This window comes from Somniosus microcephalus, chromosome 17 (genome assembly GCF_052327205.1).
Source record: "Somniosus microcephalus isolate GS21.2 chromosome 17, FLI_Smic_1.0, whole genome shotgun sequence".
Lineage (NCBI taxonomy): Eukaryota > Metazoa > Chordata > Chondrichthyes > Squaliformes > Somniosidae > Somniosus > Somniosus microcephalus.
Genome location: NC_141003.1, coordinates 8,192,933 through 8,214,722, shown reverse-complemented (window position 1 = coordinate 8,214,722; position 21,790 = coordinate 8,192,933). Strand labels below are relative to the sequence as shown.

The following is a 21,790-nucleotide window of genomic DNA, read 5'->3' as shown; positions in this document are numbered from 1 at the left end:
CCACGGGACCCCTGAGTTTAACTTTGGACTCTCTTATTGTCTCCTCACTATCCTCTGTTTAAACCAGGACATATCTCTCCTAATCATTTCCCTGCCCGTGTAACCTGAGTTTCCCTGTGTCCATTCACATGCCATTTTGGCTGCCACTCCATTACTTCTGTGGCCTTCTTTTCTCTTCTATCTGTCACCCTTGGGCCCTTCTCACCTGTCTTCTCCCCTTTCTTTCACCGAGTCATGCCACCTTTCATTTCTCCCCTCTAGGGTACTTTCCCCCACCCACACCCAAATCACTCCCCTGGCATCCTCTGAGGGATCCATTGAGGCACTCGTCACTGCCTCCTTACGAGCAGCAACCCCAACTGCCCCATCCTATTCTCTCGCCGACCGCCCCGCCCAGCACGCCATCTAGGGACTAATCGTGCCAGCCTTCTTCTTGTCCCGCTCCCCCTTACCGCTCAGCGGATTAACAATCACCGCGCACCTTAGGGGGAATATTGCTCCTGTTCCTTTGTTCCTAACAAGTGCAAGGAGCTCATGGACCACTTTGTCACTAAGATTGAGACCATCCATTCAGCTGCCTCTGCCTCATCCCTCCTTTTCCCTTGCCCAACAAGCCAAACTTCCTCATTGATTTAGCCCTGAACTCGCATCTTTCTCTAGTTTTTCTCCTATCTCCCCTCATGGGCCCTCCAAACTTATCCGTGAGACCCACCTCTTGCTCTCTCGACCCTATTCCCACTAAACTGCTGACCCCCATGCTTGCTGATATTGTTAGCAGCTCCCTCTCCTCGGGTACTGTCCCCCACCTCCTCCAAATCTGCCGTCATCACCCCTCTCAAAAAAAACACCCTTGACCCCTCCGTCCTTGCAAACTACCACCCCATCTCCAACCTCCCTTTCCTCTCCAATGTCCTTGAACGTGTTGTCACCTCCCAAATCCATGCCCATCTTTCCTGCAACTCCATGTTTAATCCCTTCAATCATGTTTCCAATTAGCAATTAGGAAGGCACTTGGCATGTTGGCCTTTATTGCAAGGGGGTTGGAGTATAAGAGTAAGGAAGTCTTGCTACAATTGTACAGGGCCTTGGTGAGACCACACCTGGAGTACTGGGCACAGTTTTGGTCTCCTTATCTGAGAAAGGACATACTTGCCTTAGAGGCGGTGCAACGAAGGTTCACTAGATTGATCCCTGGGATGAGAGGGTTGTCCTATGAGGAGAGATTGAGTAGACTGGGCCGATACTCTCTGGAGTTTAGAAGAATGAGAGGCGATCTCATTGAAACATAAGATTCTGAGAGGGATTGACAGGTGTAAGAAATAGTGGTTCTATAGAATCATAAGAAATAGGCTTCTCTAGTTAAGGGATATTCTTCAGCAGTCTGCCTGAGCTGTCACAGAACAATGTTAATCATGTTAGATAAGGGTTTTCACATTGGCTCATTATGAGGCCAAGGACATAACGTAGAAACAGGCCTTTGTGTAGGCATGACTGGGCCTGATAAGAGGTTGGGGATGGAGCCTCATGATCCACGTATCTAAAACAAACTGTCTGGGAGAAGGTAACAAGATGTCCATACAAGAGATAAGTGAAGGAATGATCCCATGGGACTGGAGCTTAGGTTAGGAGGGGTCTGCCTTGGGTATCTATTCCCCTGTAATTGAACAGTGGAATGGGTAAATATAATTAAATGAATGATTGACGTGAGGTATCTACCGGCCCCTGAAATCAGGTATATAAACGGGCAGTCAAGAAGGGAAAGAAGGACAGACGGAGGAGAGCTCCCCGCGGTGGATCCGTTCTAGCTTCCGCTTAACACCTCAGCCAGCCTCAGAGACGACTGAAGAAGAAGAGATCGTTACCGGAGGCTGCAAAGATCAAGTCGTCCTGCCTCATCCGTCCGATCCGGGCCTGGTAAACCATTCTCACTTGTTACGGGTCATATGTCTAACTGTGTCTATCCTGATTATGTGTTCACAGAATCACAGAAACCCCACAGTGCAGATAGAGGCCATTCGGCCCATCGAGCCTGCACCGACACATATCCCACCCGATCCCCGTAACCCCTACACCAACACATATCCCACTCTATCCCCGTAACCCCATGTATTTAATCACCCTAACACTAAAAGTCAATTTATCATAGCCAATCAACCTAACCCGCACATCTTTGGACTGTGGGAGGAAACCGGAGCACCCGGAGGAAACCCACGCAAACACGGGGAGAATGTGCAAACTCCACACAGACAGTCACCCGAGGCCGGATTCGAACCCGGGTCCCTGGCGCTGTGAGGCAACAGTGCTAACCACTATGCCACCGTGCTGTATTTGAACCATCACTCCTCAATAAACCACTTGTGACTCCTCCACCCTTTTGGGTAATCTGTGACCCTTGACCTAATCTTACACAAGGTAGACGCTGAGAGGTTGTTTCCCCTGGCTGGAGAGTCTAGAACTATGGGGCATAGTCTCAGGATAAGGGGTCGGCCATTTAAAACCGAGATGAGGAGGAATTTCTTAACTTAGAGTGCTGTGAATCTTTGGAATTCTGTGCCCCAGAGGGCTGTGAATGCTGAGTTATTGAGTATATTCAAGGCTGAGATCGATAGATTTTTGGACCCTAGGGGAATCAAGGGATATGGAGATCGGGTGGGAAAGTGGAGTTGAGGTCATTGAATGGCGGAGCAGGTTGGAGGGGCCGTATGGCCAACTCCTGCTCCTAATTCCTATGTTCTTATGTTTTCCGCCCCCGCCACAGTGCCGAAATGGGAACTCCTGTGTGGCTAGCTTTTTCTGGCTCAACTGCTGGGTGAATTCTAGTTCTTTCTGAATTAGATGCTGCTTACACTCTGCCTCTCTTTCAGACCATTGGAATTCTGTTTGTAAGACAGTTTCCTGAGCCTGAACTGCCTGGGCCAGCTGCTGTTTAAATTCTAGCTCTCTGAACATTGTTCGCTCGGTGCTTAACGCTTGAGTATGGCAATACATTGACACAACAAGAGAAGAGGTGACGGCTAACTTTGATCGGTTAGTCTGTCCAGTTTCAGACACCTGACACGTATCATTTTTACCAGCACCGTGCAATTGTTTTAAAATTTCAGGAGGCAACATTTCCATCTGCAGCAATTCATCAGACGTGATGACTACATCTGACTAGGCTCGTGTTGAGCATGAACACCGGGATAGACCAGTTGGGCTGAATGGCCTGTTTCTGTGCTGTAAATACTGCATAACTATGTAATATGTCTGATTAATCCAAGTTGAACACTGATTGAGAACTATATTTAAGTCAATTGCTTTCAGTCAATTCAGTGGACTGCCCCTTTAAATGTAGTCATGCACAGCAAGTGTTGTTTGGAATTGCTTGTTCTCGTGTGCTGTGACAAGCTCCGCCCCCTTTTCCACAGACAACTCTCGGGCTGCTCGCAGTATTAACCCTTCACTTAGGTGTCATCATTGGCTCAGTGGGTCGCACTCTCACCTCTGAGTCAGCAGGTCGTGGGTTCAAGTCCCACTCCAGAGACTTGAGCTCGCTCATAATCCAGGCTGACGCTCCAGTGCAGTGCTGAGGGAGTGCTGCACTGTTGGAGGTGCCGTCTTTCGGATGAGACGTTAAATCGTGGCCCCGTCTACTCTCTCAGGGATGTAAAAGATCCCATGGCACTATTCGAAGACGAGCAGGGGAGTTCTCCCCAGTGTCCTGGTCAATATTTATCCCTCAACCAACATCTCTAAAACAGATTATCCGGTCATTATCACATTGCTGTTTGTGGGAGCTTGCTGTGCACTAATTGGCTGCTATGTACATTACAACAGTGACTACATTCAAAAGTACTTCATTGGCTGTAAAGCACTTTGTGACGTCCTGAGGTTGTGACTGGTGCTGTAGAAATGCAAGTCTTTCTTTTTACTCATATGCAGCTCCTGGCTTGGCTAGCTCATCAATTATTCAGTAAAGACAACCCCAAATTGTACAAGTACTTCACCCTTTGAATTTTCGGTAAGGATTCAATTTGCTCAGTTATGCATACTTGGTTTATGAACTGGTTACAATGCATTAAATTAAATTATGGTTTTAAAAGAATAACATGAATATTGTCCCCCAAAAATCTTGGGAGATTCAAATCCCGGCCTCAGTAAATGTTAGATATCCAGACAAATACATGGCGAGGAACCAGAATCCTCAACCCCCCCCCCCCCCCCACCACCTTACCTTCTCACTAAGGAATTGTCTGGGGTTTATCACTCAGCTTATGTCTAGGAGGAGACTGATGCCTAACTCGGCTGTTTCACACCACCCCGTTCAGATTGAATTGAGCTCCTTACCAGCCTTCGATTGGGACATTCACAAGCTACTGAGTGAATGGTTAACCCTTTCTTGCTGAATCATTAAGGATGAAATCAGACAACTTCATGCACGAACAACGAATTATTGATTACAAATTCACAACTTACAGTAAAACAGTGAGTGTACGAGTAATTGATAGATATTAGTAGATGTTATAAGGGTCACCTGGCAGTTTGACTAGCAAACAATTCATAGACAGAGTTACTTAACAAAATGAGTAACAGAGGTTGTAAAGGCAATTCACTGTATTTCAGAATGAACAGAATCACTGATTATTAAATTATTGTTGAGATCAGTTTTGTTGAGACTACTGCAAATTGGTGAAGGCTAAATTAGGGCTAAATCTTAGACAGCTGACATGGGAATAGCATCAGATAACCAGTCTATTGGATAGGTGGACGTTGGTGGTTATCACTGTTTCTAGAGCTTGTATGACCTCGTACTTATGAGTGGTGTGGTTGAGTCGATTCTTTCTTCCCTGGGACGCAGCCAGTAGTGTAGTGGTTATATTACTGGACTAGTAATCCAGAGGCCTCGACTAATAGTCCAGTGAACGTGAGTTCAAATCCCACCATGGCACTTTATGAATTTGAATTCAGTAAAAAAAAATCTAGAATAAAAATCTGGTATCAGTAACAGTGACCATGAAACTATCGGATTGTCGTAAAGACCCATCTGGTTCACTAATGTCCTTTAGAGAAGGAAACCTGCCGTCCTTACCCAGTCTGGCCTGTATGTGACTCCAGTCCTACACCAATGTGGTTGAATCTAAACTGCCCTCTGAAATGGCCCAGCAAGCCACTTACTTGTAGCAAACCGCTACAGAAAAGGATAATCAGAATAAAACCGGACGGACCACTTGGCTTCAACCTAGGCATCAGATTCAGACATGACAAAGGCACACCCAGCCCAGTCCACCCTGCAAAGTCTTCCTCACCAACATCTGGGGACTTGTGCCAAAGTTGGGAGAGCTGTCCCACAGACTAGTCGAGCATCAGCCTGACATAGTCATGAGGTGCTGTGGGCCATCGGCAGCAGCAGAATTTTATTCCAACACAATCTGTAACCTCATGGCCCGGCATATCCCTCACTCTACCATTACCATCAAGCCAGATGACTAACTCTGGTTCAATAAGGAGTGTAGAAGAGCATGCTAGCAGCACCAGGTTTACCTAAAAATGAGGTACCATCCTGGTGAAACTACAACACAGGAGTACGTACATGCTAAACAGTGGAAGCAGCATGCTGCAGACAGAGCTACGTAATCCCACTCCAACCGATCAGATCAAAGCTCTACAATCCTGCCACATCCAATCATGAATGGTGGTGGACAATTAAGCAACTAACAGGAGGAGGCTCCAGTAGGCCCCCTTCCTCAATGATGGCAGAGTCCAGCATGTGAAACATCTTCTGCCAGAAGTGCCGAGTGGATGATCCTTCTCGGCCTCCTCCTGAGGTCCCCACCATCACAGAAGCCAGTCTTCAGCCAATTTGATTCACTCCACATGATATCAAGGAATGGCTGAGTGCACTGGACACAGCAAAGGCTATGAGTATCGACAACATCCCGGCTGTTGTGCTGAAAACCTGCGCTCCAGAACTAACCGCGCCTCTAGCCAAGCTGTTCCAGTACAGCTACAACACTGGCATCTACCTGATAATGTGGAAAATTGTCCAGTTATGTCCTGTCCGCAAAAAACAGGACCGATGCAATCCAGCCAATTACCGCCCCATCAGTGTGCTCTCAATCATCAGCAAAGTGATGGACGGTGTCATTGACAGTGCTATCAAGTTGTACTTACTCACCAATAAGTTTCTTACTGATGCTTAATTTGGGTTCCGTTAGGACCACTTGGCTCCAGACCTCATTACAGCCTTGGTCCAAACAAGGACAGAAGAACTGAATTTCAGAGGTGAGGTGAGAGTGACTGCCCTTGACATTAAGGCAGTATTTGACCGAGTGTGACATCAAGGAGCCCTAGTAAAATTGAAGTCAATGGGGATCAGGGAGAAAACTCTCCAGAGGCTGGAGTCATACAACAACAACAACAACTTGCATTTATATAGCACCTTTAACCTAGTATAACATCCCAAGGTGCTTCACAGGTGTGATTACCAGACAAAAGTACCTAGCACAAAGGATGATAGTTGTGGTTGTTGGAAGCTGATCATCACAGCCCCAGGACATCACTGCAGGAGTTCCTCAGGGCAATGTCCTAGGCCCAACCATCTTCAGTTGCTTCATCAATGACCTTCCCTCCATCATAAGGTCAGAAGTGGGGATGTTTGCTGATGATTGCACTGTGTTCAGTTCCATTCGCAACTCCTCAGATAATGAGTGAATCCGTGCCCGTATGTTGCAAGAAGTGAACAACATCCAGGCTTGGGCTGGTAAGTGGCAGGTAACATTCGCACTACGCAAGTGCCAGGCAATGACTATCTCCAAAAAGAGAGAGTCTAACCACCTCTCCTTGACATTCAATGGCATCACCATCGTCGAATCCCCCACCATCAACATCCTAGGGGAACAGATAGTTCCACTGCCGAAGGGGATCACCGGCTGGACATTCCAGATGCTAACGACTTTTTTTTAATTATTCGTTTTTGGGATGTGGGTGTTGCCGGCAAGGCTGGTATTTATTTCCCATCCTTAGTTGCCCCTTGAGAAGATGGTGGGCCACTGACCATTGACCAGAAACTCAACTGGACCAACCACATAAATACTGTGGCTACAAGAGCAGGTCAAAGGCTGGGTATTCTGCGGCGAGTGTCTCACCTCCTGACTCCCCAAAGCCTTTCCACCATCTACAGGGCACAAGTCAGGAGTGTGATGGAATAGTCTACACTTGCCTGGATGGGTGCAGCTCTAACAACACCCAAGAAGCTCGACACCACCCAGGACAAAGCAACCCGCTTGATTGGCAGTCTATCCACCACCTCAAACATCCATTCTCTCCACCATCGGCAGACCGTGGCTGCAGTGTGTACTATCTACAGGATGCACTGCAGCAACTCGCCAAGGCTTCTTCAACAGCACCTCTCAAACCTGTGACCTCCTCTACCTAGAATGACAAGGGAAGCAGGTGCATGGGAACACCACTACCTCCAAGATCCCCTCCAAGTCACAACCATCCTGAATTGGACATATATTGCCATTCCTTCCTCTTCCTGGAACTCACCACCTAACAGTACTGTGGGAGAACCTTCATCACACAGACTGCAGTGATTCAACAAGATGGGCGACCACTTTCTCAAGGACAACTAAGGATGGGCAATAAATGCCAGCCTTGCCAGTGACGCCCACATCTCGAGAATGAATAATTAAAAAAAAGTCATTAGCTTCTGGAGTGTTGAGTTGATAATCCCCTTTGGCAGTGGGACTATCTGTTCCACTTAGATCCTGTGTTCTTCCACGAGTGACGGTATCTGCTAGGTGGCTTTCTCTGACCTTCCTTGATCTCCATCACTTTGTACAGTTAAGTGACACTTATCTTTGCCTGTATCAGGGTGGTATAGCCATTCAATTTAAATTCTTTAACCTCTTACTCTCTAACTACTCTTAGTTTGGGGGGACTAACAAGGCAAAGGAATACACAATGAATGGAAAGACCCTAGGCAAGACGGAGGGTCAGAGGGATCTGGGTGTGCAAGTACACAGATCCCTGAAGGCGGCGGAACAGGTGGATAAGGTGGTAAAAAAGGCATATGGGATACTTGCCTTCATTAGCCGAGGCATTGAATATAAGAGCAAGGAGGTTATGATGGAGCTGTATAAAACACTGGTTAGGCCACAGCTGGAATATTGTGTGCAGTTCTGGTCGCCACACTACAGGAAGGATGTGATCGCGTTAGAGAGGGTGCAGAGGAGGTTCACCAGGATGTTACCAGGGCTGGAGCGCTTCAGCTATGAAGAGAGACTGGGCAGGTTGGGTTTGTTTTCCTTGGAGCTGAGGAGGCTGAGGGGGGACATGATTGAGGTGTACAAAATTATGAGGGGCATAGATAGGATGGATGCTGAGGAGCTTTTTCCCTTAGTAGAGGGGTCGATAACTAGGGGGCATAGATTCAAGGTAAAGGGTGGGAGGTTTAGAGGGGATTTGAGAAAGAACTTTTTCACCCAGAGGGTGGTTGGAGTCTGGAACTCACTGCCTGAAAGGGTTGTGGAGGCAGAAACCCTCACAACATTTAAGAAGCATTTGGATGTGCACTTGAAATGCCATAGCATACAAGGCTACGGGCCAAATGCTGGAATATGGGATTAGATTAGACAGGGCTTGATGGCCGGCGCGGACACGATGGGCCGAAGGGCCTCTATCCGTGCTGTATTACTCTATGACTCTATGACTCTATCCTGACTATACTTGCACTGATAAAGGTACCTTCCTACATCTGCTATGTAAAGGTTACTTACAAAAGAAGATTTAAGAAACAAGACAATCTTCTTCTAACAAACAAACAGAAGCTACATCTAGTGAAGACAACGAGAGTCTGAGTGACGAAGAGAGTCCATTTCCTCTACAACTCTATTACTACTGGAGATGTTCCAACCTCTCTTTGTTATGCTTTATCTTGAAAGAGAAGTTTCATACATTCAGTTGACCAATCTGATGTGTTAGAATGGTTTACCCCTTTTAATGTCAATCACTTCTAATAAACATGGATGTCCTGGGAATGCCTTTGAGTTACTGGAGTATGGACTACCTGAGGATGCGAGACTGCCTCCATTTCCAACTCGTCAATCTTCTTCCTATGAATGTGCCCCACATCCAATATGAGGGGATGTGACTTCACTGAGAACTCTACATTCCTTCAACTCTGGCCTCTTGTGCAACCCCCACTCCCTTTGCCCCCAAATTGGCGGCTGTGCCTTCAGCCGTGTGGGCCCAACGCTGGAATTCCATCCCTAAACTCCTCTGCCTCTCCATTTCACTTCCTTCCGAAGTAAGACCCTTCCTAAATCCTACCTCTTTGACTAAGCTTTTAGTAACTCCCTTCTAATATCTTCTTTGGCTTGGTGTCAATTCCTACCTCTGTGAAGTGCTTTGAGACATCTCCCTTTGTCAAAGGCGCTACACAAAGGCAAGCGGTTGTCGTTTTTCCAAATGATTTCCCGAACAGTGTGCAGCCCTTCCCCACTTGCACACCCCAGCATTCCAGCCCCTCAGCGACTAACCGCTGACCAAAAGCCGCCATGGGACATCTGCTTGCTTCATCTTCACTGTGTCAGCTGTCTCCTTGTCAATTATACACCCCAAATAAAATGAACCAGGCGCAAAACTAACTCAAAACAAATTAAAACCAAACCAGTTCCTTCACTGATTCTTGTCAACAGTTGTTGGCAGATCAATGGGAATGAATGTTGGACGTGAATTAGTAAATCTTTTACAGCAAACTCTGGTAATTTTTAATGGACTATAATTACTAATTGACAGCAGTCCTTATAAATTCTATTTGCAGAAGGAGTATGTTTCGAGATGTTTTCTACCGACTCTGACTATCGATCCCCTTTTTAGAAATGCTTTGTTTCATTGTGCGTGTGAGGGAGGAATGGCTGGCCGTTCCCTGTCAAGACCCTTCTTACAATATCCAGTGGCTGGGACAAGAAGCTCTGAGACGGTACGCGAAAAATAAAGTGGACGGCGGTGGCCTGGGCTGTGTGGATGACATCAAGTTCTCGGCGAAACGCCGTCGGGGTCTGAGGCTGTTGCATGCTGACGATACCGTCAGGGATGTCCTGGAGGATAATGATTTTATCCAGATTGGTAGGTAACTGCATGTCACGGTAGAAGTCGATGTTCTGCCCTGTGGGTAGTGGAGCGGGCCCAGGGGCCGTGTAGCCTGGTTCTGCTCCTACTTCTTGTGTTCTAATTCTGTGTTAGATTTCAGGAGATGATTCTATTCCTGTTCCTGGCTGGGGTGGAGATTGTCTTTACAGAAGGTAAGTACTGTAGAAAATACAGGGACAGAGTGATCTCCTGGACGAGTTTCGATCGCCTAGATGGGTCGGAGAGGAATTTCCCAGATTTTTTTCTCCCAAATTGGCCATTGTTTTTTTTATCTGGTTTTTTGCCTCTCCCGGGAGATCACATGGGTTCGGGTGGGATGGAGAGTGATAGTAGATTTGAGGTTAGGATCAGATCAGCCATGATCTTATTGAATGGCGGAGCAGGCTCGAGGGGCCGATTGGCCTACTCCTGCTCTTATTTCTTATGTTCTTATGTTCTTATCAATCGCCAGCTCAGAATAATGATGAGTTTTGATACTTGCAAATGATGTTTACTCTCAGAGAAAAAGCAGCATAAAAACCAATTGCAGCTTTTCTCACAATCAAACCTGTTTAGCGTCATTAATTGTGGTGTTCCGAACCCCTCAAACCTTTCGGTTTTCTCCATCAGTTATCCAAGAACAAGAAGCTGAACTCGAGCCACTGAACCCTGGCAAGGCCGCTCTGTATCCTTTCCATTGGGGTTATCGCCAACAGTCCGGGAGCTCCAGGTGTTTAACAGATGTGTCCGCATTACTTTACTTCTCTCTTGTTTTTCAAAAGTCGCATTTCATATTGATCCGAAATTCTGCTTTGCTCAGTGTGTTTATTTTTAAGGAGTTCATTTTTCTGACGTTATTGCAATTCTCACCATTGTATAAATCACAAGATCACAAGATAATTATAATGAGGAAGGCCATTTGGCCCATATTAATTTGCCTATCCATAAAGTCCCTCCAATCCTCCCATTTTAACATCCCATTGTTTCTTTAAAATATCCAGAATGTGACTTGGAGGGGAACTTGGAGGTGGTGGTGTTCCCCGTGCGCCTGCTGCCCTTGTCCTTCTAGGTGGAAGAGGTCGCGGGTTTGGGAGGTGCTGCCGAAGAAGCCTTGGCGAGTTGCTGCAGTGCATCTTGTAGATGGTCCACACTGCAGCCACGGTGCGCCGGTGGTGGAGGGACTAGATCTCTTTAAGCTACAGTTTCCTCATTTATAGGAATGCAAACCTATGTAGCAGGAGATTACAGAGATAGGGAGGGGTGAGGCCACGGAGGGATTTGAAACAAGAACGAGAATTGCCGGACTGGGAGCCCAATGCAGGTCAGCAAGCACGGGGGTAATGGGTGAGTGGGACTTGGTGCGAGTTAGGATACGGGCAGCAGAATTTTTGATGAGCTGAAGTTTATGGAGGGTGGAAGATGGAAGGCCGGCCAGGAGAGTGTTGGGATAGTCGAGTCTGGAGCTAACGAAGGCATGGACGAAGGTTTCAGCAGCAGATGAGCTGAGGCAGGGGCGGAGATGGATGATATTATGAAGCTGGAAGCAGGCAGTCTTTGTGATGGAGTTGATATGGAGTCGGAAGCTCAGCGCAGGGTTCAATAGATTCCAAACTGTCTGGTTCAGCCTGAGACAGTGGCCTGGAGGGGAGGGGGGGTGGATGGAATCAGTGGCAGGTGTCTGTGTCTGTAGCAGGGTCTGAAGATAATGGTTTCAGTCTTCCCCATGTTTAGCTGGAGGAAATTGCAGCTCATCAAAGGACTGGATGTTGGTAAGCAGCCTGACAACACAAAGGCAGTGGAGGGGTCTGGAGAGGTGGTGGCGAGTTAGAGCTGGGTGTCGTTAGAGTACCTGTGGAAGCTGAGCCCTTGTCTGTGGATGATGTCGAAGAGGGGCATCATGTAGATGGGAAATAGGAGGGGACCCAGGATCGATCCTTGGGGACTCCAGAGGTAACGGTGCAAGAATGGGGACGGGAAGAGAAACCATTGCAGGAGATTCTCTGGCTATGACTGGATAGGTTTGAGTGGAACAGAACAGAAGCAGTCCCACCCAGCTGGACAACGGAGGAGAGGTGTTGGAGGAGGAAGGAGTGGTCAACCATGTCAAAGGCTGCAGACAGGTCGAGAAGGACGAGGAGGGATAGTTTACCACAGTCTTTTGTGACTTTGATAAAGACCGTTTCATTGCTGTGACCAGAGTGGAAACCTGATTGGAGATTCAAATATGGAGTTGCAGTAAAGATGGGCACAGATTTGGGAGGTGACAACATGTTGAAGGACTTTGGAGAGGAACGGGAGATTAGAGATGGGGCGCTAGTTTGCAAGGACAGAGGGGTCAAGGGTGGGTTTTTTTGAATGGAGTGTGATGATGGCAGGTTTGAAAATGAGGGGGACTGAAATCTACGATTGGTCTCACCTGGGATTGAGTTACCTACCTGCCCCCCACCCTGCCAGCCATTTATTTTAAATGATGTGTGATTGCTCTCTCAAAGCTCTTCACAAGTTTTGTTTAAGGTGCAGCCCTCCCTCTTGATCCAGTCCTTTTTATTCTGAAAGTGTTCCTAGTTATTTATGAAACTATCATTGTTGCTTATGCACAATGTTGCCAGTCAGTCAGTTACCTCCACATTTTTCTTGGTGAAACCCTCTCTCAAGCACAAGGAGTATACCAGAGAACATTACTTTCCATCCCCTATCTTTGAGTTTAGAGGCAAATGAATGAATATTACAGTAATTTTCATCCACATATCAGATCATAGAATGATACAGCACAGAAGGAGGCCATTTGGCCCATCGAGTCTGGGCCAGCTCTTTGAGAGAGTTATGCAATTAGTCCCACTCCCCTGCTCTTTTCTCTTGGCCCTGCAAATTTTTCCTTTTCAAGTATTTATCCAATTCCCCTTTTGAAAGTTACTTTTGAATCTGCTTCCACCACCCTTTCAGGCAATGCATTCCAGATCACAACAACTCGCTGCATAAAAGAAATTCTCCTCATCTCCCCTCTGGTTCTTTTGCCAATGACCTTAAATCTGTGTCCTCTGGTTACCGACCTTCCTGCCAGTGGAAACAGTTTCTCCTTATTTACTCAAAACCCTTCATAATTTTGAACACTATTAATCTCCCCTTAACCTTCTCTGCTCTAAGGAGAACAATCCCAGCTTCTCTAGTCTCACGTCGTAACTGAAGTCCCTCATCCCTGGAATCATTCTAGTAAATCTCCTCTGCACCCTCTCCAAGGCCTTGACATCCTTCCTAAAGTGCGGTGCCCAGAATTGAACACAATACTCCAGCTGAGGCCTAACCAGTGTTTTATAAAGGTTTAGCATAACTTCCTTGCTTTTGTACTCTAGTCCTCTATTTATAAAGCCCAGGATCCCGTAAACTTTTTTAACAGCCTTCTCAACTTGTCTTGCCACCTTCAAAGATATTTCTGTACCTATGTAACATCGGTTATCATGCTCATTGAGGTGAAAGATCACACTTTTCACCCTAGATCTTCTAGATCAGGCAGAGCAGTCTTTGCTGCAGCAATGTGCCTTAACACCAACCTCACAAGATGACCCCTGACCTCCACCAGTCTGACCTTTGAACCATTCCCATAGCAGCCATTTTTGTAATGTTCCTAAGTGTGATTATCATGTAGTTCCAAATGATACAATATATTGATTTCTGCGCTGTTTCACACATTGATCAACTTTTATCAACCTCACAATTGATGGACTGTGCTGTAAAACTATTGATTTGATCTTACAAGTTCTTAATAACTAAATACAGAAACCATCAGGAGGCTCAGCAGGTGAGTGAGGGCAGGTTTGGAATATGAATTCTCCCTTTAGATATGAGCCTGTATGAGATTGTGCACTGATATAAACAGTTACAGATATATAAAATAAATTACTCCGCTAATTTAGATGAAGTAGTTCTGAATGGATAATTCTGATGAAAACAAATCTGGGAGATAATAAATTGTCGACAACAACAGACTCTAGTTCATCCTTTGAGTTATTTTTCCCCTCTATTTAGTACATGTACTTGGATGGAAATAGCTTAACGACAGAACAACTTACCCAGCTCGGTAAAGGGGCCTACAAAATCAAGGTGAGATGTCCACTCCCACTTCAAGTGATGTTTAAATGTGCAAAAGCATACGGCTGTGTGTCATTACACAAGTGACTATTCTTTTATTAGCTTACCCCAGATGTTGAAAGGAAGGTTAACAGATCAAGGGACCTGGTGGAAAAAATCATCAATGAAGATCAAGGTCGCATTTTATTTCATCTCAAAACCTGTGTGAAATAAATCCAGAAACTTTATTTTAATTTTAATTCATAGTCAGCAATCCAGTGTGTAAAATTGTGTTGTAATTAACGGAAACTTTGTGAACCAACTTTAAAACCAAAGTGTCAGTCTCATCGATGACAATACCATGGGGTAAATGTCTTGTTTTACAGTTGTGTACGGAATAAACACAGGTTTCGGGAGATTTGCCAGGACACTTATCCCCCGTGATAAGCTTGTGTGAGTATATTCTAATACGATACTGCTTTACGTTACCTTCCATTACTCTTCATTACTCAGCCCTTTGTTTTCACAGGGAGCTGCAGGAGAACGTTATACACTCCGCCGCAGTCGGTAAGCAAAGGAATCCCTTTTGCTATTTTCATTGTTGAGTACTTTGCTAAGACACTACACTTGAGAACAGCCCTTTCTGTGAGTAGTGATTTTGCTTGCCCCTCACTGCTTGCACACACGACCTTATTATTAACAAATTATAAATGAAAGTTATCAGATGATATGGTAAACGTTTAGTTAAAATAATATCGTTGAAAGCCTAATCTGTCCACATTGTTTAAATGGAGGGTTAAAAGCAAAGAATGACCACTAAGTTCATACATAGGAAACAAAGGAATTTCTAGGTGAGAAAGACCACGGTCCATGTGGCTCACCTTCTACCATCCTGGGAGTCACATGACATAATGATGGCGTTGTTGACTAATCACAGCAACCAATCACTATCAGTGAGTCTACAACAGATCCAGACATGAGGTGAGGAAACCACCAGTGTTGGAGAGCTTTGGGAACCAGAGGTCCACAGTCACCTGTTCCTCCCGAGCCTGCTGCACTCACCACACGCCATGTCTCCAATTACTCATATACTGGATCCCCAAATGTTATTTTCTGAATGAAATCTTTCTAATTTACATTTGAATGAATCAATACTATTTGCTTCCACCTTCTCGGGGGGCACGGTGGCATAGTGGTTAGCACTGTTGCCTCACAGCGCCAGGGACCCGGGTTCAAATCTGGCCTCGGGCAACTGTCTGTGTGGAGTTTGCACATTCTCCCTGTGTCTGCGTGGGTTTCCTCCGGGTGCTCCGGTTTCCTCCCACAGTCCAAAGATGTGCAGGTTAGGTTGATTTGGCTATGATAAATTGACCCTTAGTGTTAGGGGATTAAATACGTGGGGATAGGGTGGGATATGTGGCTCGATGGGCCGAAATGGCCTCTACCTGCACTGTAGATTCTGTGATTCTCCCTAGGGAGCCCGTTCCATAGATTGACCACTCTCTCACTGAAATACTGTTTCCCCAGGTTAGATTTGAATTTACCCCCTTCAAGTGCAGGCCATGTCCTCTGGGTCTACTGTTCAGGACAAGGTGAAACAGCTCATCATGGTCGACATTATCAGGTCCCTTTAAAATCCTAAAAACAACAATCATATCCCCTCTCAACCATCTCTTCTCCAGTGAGAAGGTGCCCAGTTTACATAATCCAATCCCTCCATCCCCCTCATTCATTCTGGTCGCTCTTTCCTGTAACCTTTCAATAGCTGCAATATCCTTTACATACTTCTGTGACCAGACCTGTACACAGTATTCAAAGTGCGGTTGCACCAATGATTTATAAAGTGGCAGGATCACCTCACTATTTCAACTCAATATTGACCTTTTAACAGATCCCAACATCTGATTTGCTTTACTCACTGATGTAAGAAAACTACTTGGCACTTGGTCTAAGCGTTAAACAAAGCTTTAATCAACTGTTTTACAACATGGAGGTCTAGTTGTGTCCTTCACTAGTTCCTGTTAAGAATGTCCTGCGCAAGCTGGGCCCGTGCCCGAGTATTTATACTCACCCTGGACAGCGCCACCCGCAGTTGATTCATGTCACTCACTGTCACTGAACATTGTTGTGACAGCTTAAATTTATGGTCAATCAAGAGTCCAGATTCTTTTATTCCTCCTGCATATTACAAGGAGCCACTTAGGTTGTTTGGGAATCTGTAGATGAATCTGTGTTTTCTGCCTGGTGCTTCTCCTCCAGGTGTTGGTGATCCCTTGACACCAGAGAGGTCCCGTATGCTGCTGGCTCTCAGGATCAATGTTCTTGCCAAGGGTTACAGTGGAATCTCCTTCGAGACCCTCAGTCAAATGATCCAGGCATTTAATGGTAATGTCCCATTTTGTACCTACTGTCTTCTATGCCCATGATGTATTTCATATATTGTTGATTTAGCTAAAGACTATGGGGGAGAAATTCGGTTGTTAGCGCCACCGATTAACGCCTAAAGAGGCCGAGAAGTGGGGCGCTAGCCAATTTCCGGGCGGGCGCAGGGCGCCTAGCGCCTCGCCCCATATTGAGCATGCATTTAGCGCCGGCGCTAAATCTTAGCGCCCGCTCATGGGCGCAGGCTGATTATGACATCATTTGAGTGTGCAACGCCTTTTGGGCACCCCGGACCGGAAATTCAGTGGCACCCCCCTCCGTAGCACCTGGCGCTAATAGTGACAGCTTACCTGGAACCTTACCAAGTCGCTCTCGGGCTGGAGGAGCGTTATTTAAAGGGGACTGGTGTGGTTTGAAAGCGGCAGCCATTTTTGGAGCACAACTTCCTCGAGAGTTACAAAGAGTTGCTGAGCTGCACACTGAGAGCCATTTGACCATTGAGCCAGCGCAGGCAGACGATCTTCAGCCTTCTGACCATCACCTTGCTGTTGGTGAGCCTTGACAACGGGGAACCTTCCTGTGGGCACTTATTATGGGGGCTGCATTGGAGGGGAACGTCCTGCTGCTGAATCATCTGGAAAGGGCACTGAGACGCTGGGAGAGGGGGGCGGGCATGGCCAGACGGAGGAGGGCCAACAGACATCGCCACAGCAGACCTTACGCTGGCAGGGTTTTCCGACAGCAGTTTTCCTACATGAACATGCCGGAGGAGCAGTGTGTCAGAAGGCTGCGATTTAGAAAGGAGGTGGTGACTGAGCTGTGCCAGCTGCTTCAGCCAGATCTGCAGCCTCAGATAAGGTGCAGGACATCTCTGTCGGTGGCTGAGAAGATGCCTGCTGGCCTGAACTTCTACGCGAGCGGCTCCTCTCAGGCTGCGCGTCAGAGGCTGATCAGAAGTAGCTTCTAGGCCCCTCTCATGGAATGCTTGCTGCCATTCCAAGAACAGGAATGGAACCGGTCTGATACCCCCAAGCCTGTGAAGGGCAAGATGCATGTAAATAGCAGGCATGGCCATTGTAAATGAAGAAAGTGTTTCATTACACAAAATGTGGTTCCTTCAAACATGCGAAAGCTATGGCAGCAGAAAGCAAAATGAATACACTGACACATAACTGGCTCTCGCACCCGGGAGACTGTCCAAAACATAAATCACATTCTGACCATCTTCCTCAGCCTTGATTCCACTGCGCCAACCAAAGCATCCAATGCCCCATCAGTGAGGCGTTCCGCCCTCTGCCTCACCCTTTCCATGTCTTGCTAGGCTGGTGCGCCACAGGTAGGCTCCCACCGCTTTGAAGGCCTACAAGGCAGTGAGTGTGTCTGGTGATGCCAATTGACCTGCCCCTTTAAGAGCTGGCCGGCGCCAGTGTGTCTCAGGGAAAGTGATTATTGACAGCACCTTCGCTGCGCCCCGCCGCCGCGAAATTGGGTTGCGCCGCCGGGTTAGCGCCTTAAGAGTAGCGTGCATCGCCTGATTTAGCGCCGCAATCAACTTTAGGGATGCTGCAACCCAATATCGCACTAGGTGGCGCTAAATTGCGCCTGGCGCTAAACTTTGCGCATCGCCAGGACTAGCGCCCCAAACGCGGCTATACCGAATTTCTAGGCCTATGTTTTGTCAAGCTGTGATCCTGCTCCATTCTCTCTCTCTCTCTCTCGGCCTCCTGTAGCTTCCTGTCTCTCCTACGTCCCAGAGAAGGGAACTGTTGGGGCCAGTGGGGATCTCGCTCCCCTTGCTCACCTTACCCTGGGACTGATGGGTGAAGGCAAAATGTGGTCGCCAAAAAGTGGCTGGGCTGATGCTAAATATGTGAGTCTGTAATTCCTGCTCCTTGTTTCTTATCTGGATTTCAACCGATTAAAAACTGTGTTTTACGGCACAGACACAATGGGCTGGATGGCTGCCTTCTGTGCTGTATGATTCTATGATTCCATAATTCTGTATGATTCCATAATTCCGTATGATTCTGTATGATTCCATAATTCCATGATTCTGTATGATTCCATAATTTTGTATGATTCCATGATTCTATAATTCTGTATGATTCCATGATTCCATAATTCTGTATGATTCTGTATGATTCCATGATTCCATAATTCTGTATGATTCCATAATTCTGTATGATTCCATAATTCTGTATGATTGTATGATTCCATGATTCTATAATTCTGTATGATTCCATGATTCTGTATGATTGTATGATTCAATGATTCCATAATTCTGTATGATTCCATGATTCCATATGATTGTATGATTCAATGATTCCATAATTCTGTATGATTCCATGATTCCATATGATTGTATGATTCAATGATTCCATAATTCTGTATGATTCCATGATTCCATAATTCTGTATGATTCCATGATTCCATAATTTTGTATGATTCCATGATTCTATAATTCTGTATGATTCTGTATGATTCCATGATTCCATAATTTTGTATGATTCCATAATTCTGTATGATTCCATAATTCTGTATGATTCCATAATTCTGTATGATTGTATGATTCCATGATTCTATAATTCTGTATGATTCCATGATTCCATATGATTGTATGATTCAATGATTCCATAATTCTGTATGATTCCATAATTATGTATGATTGTATGATTCCATGATTCTGTATGATTCCATAAATATGTATGATTCAATGGTTCCATAACTCTGTATGATTCCATAATTCTGTATGATTCCATAACTCTGTATGATTCCACAATTCTGTATGATTGTATGATTTCATGATTCTGTATGATTCTATGATTTCATAATTCTGTATGATTCTATGATTCCATGATACTGTATGATTCCATGATTCTGTATGATTCTATGATTCCATGACTCCATAATTCTGTATGATTGCATGATTCCATGATTCTGTATGATTATATGATTCCATGATTTCATAATTCTGTATGATTCTATGATTCCATGATACTGTATGATTCCATGATTCTGTATGATTCTATGATTCCATGACTCCATAATTCTGTATGATTGCATGATTCCATGATTCTGTATGATTATATGATTCCATGATTTCATAATTCTGTATGATTCAATGATTCCATGGTTTCATGATTCTGTATTATTGCATGATTCCATGATTCTGTATGATTCTGTATTATTGCATGACTCCATAATTCTGTCTGATTCAATGATTCCATGGTTCCATGATTATGTATGATTCCATGATTCCCTAATTCTGTATGATTGTATGATTCTGTATGATTCCATGATTCTATATGATTCCATGATTCTCTATGATTCTATGATTCCATGATTCTGTATGATTCTATGATTCTGTATGATTCGATGATAAAACAGAAGTTCAGAAAAGTAACTCTAACTCACTCCATCAGGTTTTGCAAGCTCATGGTCTCCAGCCGATTTCACTCAAAGCTAAAGAGGTAATAGAACAGTAAAATGCTTTAACCAGTAAAACATGATTTAAACATGATTTTAACAAGTATTAATTATTACCAACTCATATCTCATCAAGCAACAGAATATCTAGTTGCGGTACCTGTAAGAGTTCTTTACTTTCATTGATTGTTTTTTGAATGCTGGTTATTCACTGACCTATGATTTGGGGAAGGACTGTATAAGGGACACTGTATACTACATGTGATAATAATAATAACTTCTGGGAAGTTATGTGCACATCACTTCCTGTGAACTGTGAACTCTGTGCATACATCACTTCCTGTGCATACGTCACTTCCTGTGTTTGGACTAGTATAAATACTGAACTGCTCAGTATGGTAAAAGGGCTTCACCTAGAGGCATGGTGAAGACCGCTCTTGGATATAGTTTAATTATAAGTTGTTTAAAGCTTACTTTAAAGTTCCTTGATGTGTGAGACTCTTTTGTTACATCAATTTAAACAACTTAGTATTTACACTCACAAATACTAGACCTTCGGACAAACTCGGAGTTAAGGATCCAGGGAACCACCCATCATGGAAAACATCCTTAAACCTACTCATCTGGACTTGGACCCAAACGCACCAGCAGCTGGCAGGGTATGGAAGCATTGGTACCGTACTTTTGAGAATTTTCTTGATGAATGTAAAGCGAATGCTTCTACTAAACTGAGGATACTTATCAACTATGTGACCCCAACAGTGTTTGAATATGTTGATGAATGGGATAATTACGATGAGGTGATCCGGGCACTTAAAAAACTATATGCCAAGACCGCAAATGAGGTCTATGCTAGACATCTACTGGCCACAGCCCGACAAGGGCCAGGGGAATCGATTAACGAATTCCTTCAAGAACTTCGCAGGCTCAGCGTAGATTGTAACTTTCAGGCAGCCTCGGCTGAGCTGTACCGCGAAGAAATGATTCGTGATGCTTTCATCTGCGGGATTGCCTCTCCATTTATACGCCAGCGTCTACTAGAAAGTAAAACGCTTGAGCTACAAAAGGCTTTTGACCTGGCTTGTTCTCTGGATTTAGCAAAGAAAAATGCAGACCTCTATCAGCTGCCCAGATCTCGATCTGCTGCTGTAACTGCAACCAGACGATTCAAGTGGCCTCAGGTGAACCCTATCATGGAGGAATCTAATCCTGATGATAATTCTGATGAAGAAGAGGAGTATGACCCCACTTTAGCAGCCTCTTGGCAATCTAGGAAGGAATGCTTCTTTTGTGGAGATTCTTTTCACCCTAGGAAATTCTGCCCTGCTCGCAATGCGATCTGCAGTCATTGCGATAAAAAGGGACACTTTGCAAAAGCTTGCCAATCAAGAGCCTCTACGAGGGCCTACCCAGCTAAGGCCTACCGAACTGCCCCAATTAGGGCCTATCAAGATGCTCCGGCTAGGACCTATCAAGCTTCCTCTCGGGCTCTCTCCCGAAGAAGCACACCTAGAGTTTCAGCCACTCTCTGTGCAACCACACCAATTACAGCTGCTTGCCCACAGAACCTGTTTCATGCAGCTACAAAAGTTTCAATTAATGGGCATACCTTAGATGCCTTAATTGACTCAGGAAGTACTGATAGTTTCATTAGAGAACAGATTGTTGCGAAATTGAAACTACATATCTTCCCATCGGACCAGGCAATTGCGATGGCTCAGTCATCACTTAATACCAGAATCTCCGGCTTTTGTATTATTGATATGACACTTAATGGTCGCATGTATCCCTCCACCCGACTTTC

General features: G+C 45.3%; 1 protein-coding gene across 4 annotated transcripts in view; it reads left to right on the top strand.

Annotated features, from left to right (window-relative positions):
- The first annotated feature begins 9,801 nt into the window (after positions 1-9,801).
- Positions 9,802-21,790, top strand: part of LOC147105485 (histidine ammonia-lyase-like) — a 32,156-nt gene continuing 20,167 nt past the window's right edge. For 2 of the 4 annotated variants that reach the window (XM_086009889.1, XM_086009888.1), the window contains exons 1-10: positions 9,803-10,110; positions 10,744-10,798; positions 13,888-13,909; positions 14,137-14,211; positions 14,302-14,374; positions 14,565-14,631; positions 14,708-14,745; positions 16,438-16,563; positions 18,291-18,430; positions 19,983-20,030. In XM_086009889.1, the coding sequence (XP_085866015.1) occupies positions 9,864-10,110; positions 10,744-10,798; positions 13,888-13,909; positions 14,137-14,211; positions 14,302-14,374; positions 14,565-14,631; positions 14,708-14,745; positions 16,438-16,563; positions 18,291-18,430; positions 19,983-20,030 (891 nt within the window). In that variant the 5' untranslated portion in view covers positions 9,803-9,863. Of the gene's footprint in view, positions 10,111-10,743; positions 10,844-13,887; positions 13,910-14,136; positions 14,212-14,301; positions 14,375-14,564; positions 14,632-14,707; positions 14,746-16,437; positions 16,564-18,290; positions 18,431-19,982; positions 20,031-21,790 lie in introns of those variants that run through there. The other 2 variants (XM_086009891.1, XM_086009890.1) reach the window with 2 other exon arrangements.